The 2122-nt window shown below is 32.5% G+C and overlaps 1 protein-coding gene across 1 annotated transcript in view; it reads left to right on the plus strand.

Moving 5' to 3' along the window:
• EEA1 (early endosome antigen 1) overlaps positions 1–2122 on the plus strand; it is a 133498-nt gene that overhangs the window by 96868 nt on the left and 34508 nt on the right. The window contains exon 16 of the mRNA XM_012663994.1: positions 393–506. Coding sequence (XP_012519448.1) covers positions 393–506 — 114 coding nt within the window. The remainder of the gene's footprint in view (positions 1–392; positions 507–2122) is intronic.

Raw genomic sequence — 2122 nt, forward strand, 5'->3', positions numbered from 1 at the left:
ATCTTTGGAGTCATCATTTTTTTTTTTTTTTGACATAGTTATTTGCTTTATCAGAAAGTGGTAGGCTTCAAATATTCACTTCTGAAAAATACAGTGGCCCTTCTCAGTAAAAAGGTATACCTTTTCTTTCTTAGCAAAGGGTACTAAAGTGTTTTGGTGTCATGCAGAGACAACATCTTTTCATTATGTTTATCCAAACATCATTAGAAGTTTTCTCCCCTACTCATTCCTATTTGGGGGATTTTCACATATATACTTTTCAATGTCTAAATCCTTATGTTTTTTGCCAAAGGACTTAATTTTTAAATAGTTTAGTGACAAAAGCAATATGCATTCAAGTAAGGGGAAATCAAAACTAAATGTGAATTAAATAATTTGTAATTTTTTTACAGATTAAAGCCAAAACTGAATTATTGCTATCAGCAGAAGCAGCAAAAACTGCTCAAAGAGCTGATCTTCAGAATCATTTGGACACAGCTCAAAATGCGTTACAAGATAAGCAGCAGGTAGGGAACTTGACTGAATTTCATACCATAACCCAGTGCTTCGCTAGATAAATAAATTGCAAATGCGTAAAAATGATACCCAGTTTTATATAATCTTATAATACACTCACTTATCCCCCTTACTTCCTTTGTGAATTCAGAACCAATTGAGTAGTAGATGCAGGGGTCAGACAGATGGAGATAAAATAAAATATCAGCTTTGTTTTTGATAAAGCTCAACTGTGTGCGCCTGTGGTTGGGCTTCCTAGTATTGTATTTCTCCCCTACCTTAGACCTTGCTGTGGACCTGAAACATTTACTCCTAATTGTTGAGTTGTTGCCTCATCCCTTAAAGTGTCAATGATTGGGAAAGAGAGACAGACCTCTATACTTGTTTTTAGTAGGTGGGCTGGACCATGACCCAAATGTATTAATACGTAGCACTTGGAAGCAGGAAAAGAGCTCTATGTATTTCATCTCAATTATAAGAGCTACTCCTTTTCTTGGGGGTAGGAGGAAGTGAGGGGCTGGAGGGAGTACAGAAGTTACTTTTCTCAATACTTCTTACAGAATAGAAGCTTCCTACTTTTGTGTCAAGGTAGATTTTTCTTACCTTTTACCAGGTAGCAATTTTTAAAATTTACTTGTTATTCAAGGAGAAATAGTAGTTATTGGTCCATTTTTAAAAAACAATAAAGAAGTATATCAAATTAAAAAAAATAAAACTTTTCTATATTTACCCTTTATGCCAATCCCATTTTTCTCCTAAGATGGAATGTTTGCTCTTAAATTTGGTGTGTATCCTTCCAGACCTCTATAAGCATTGAACAAACATACATACACACACATTTATATATGCATGTACACACACTCTGATATTTTTCTTTTGTGCACATGGAATCACACTGTATATATAGTTCTGCAACTTGCTTTTTTACTTACAATATTGATAACACATCTGAAAAGTATTTTCCAAGCATGAGATCAGAGTTAGAAATTATGATGGAAAAAAATATTTATAAGAATAACCACATGAAAGTTTGAAATTTATCTGTCTAAAATATTTAAAAAATTCTAAAACAAATAGCAAAAAGATAAAACATTTTCTGGAATATGTCTGATGAAGAGTTAGAATTCTTGTTATTTAAAGCACTTTTACATACGAAATAGTGAACATACCGAAAAGAGATCAAAACTATATTAGGAAATGTTCAAGTTTATTAATCATTAATTGCAAATTAAGACAATAATGGGATACATTTGCCCTTATAGAGGAAAAGCGTGTTTGTGTGTCTGTGTGTATGTTTAAATAGCAGCGGAAGGATTGGGGAAGGTGTCGAGTAATGAGCCACTTTAATACGTTATTAGTGGTAGTATACATTAATTCAGTGTCTTGGGTAGGGGCAGGGATGGAGCTGTTTGGTAATATATTTTAAGAACTTTAGAATTTTTTGTATTTCTTAGATCACTTATAGTCTTTCATCCTAAGGGAATAATCATAGCTTTAAAAATTCTGTTTGCATCTCTATCAATAAATGCAGAAAATTTAACAGCAATCTAAGAATCTAAAGCAGGAGATTTGGCTCCAAAATAGACTATATCAATAAAATGGAAATTTATGTAGTTGAATATAATGA

The sequence above is a fragment of the Propithecus coquereli genome, unplaced genomic scaffold (genome assembly GCF_000956105.1).
Source record: "Propithecus coquereli isolate 6110/MARCELLA unplaced genomic scaffold, Pcoq_1.0 Scaffold85, whole genome shotgun sequence".
NCBI classification, from domain to species: Eukaryota; Metazoa; Chordata; class Mammalia; order Primates; family Indriidae; genus Propithecus; species Propithecus coquereli.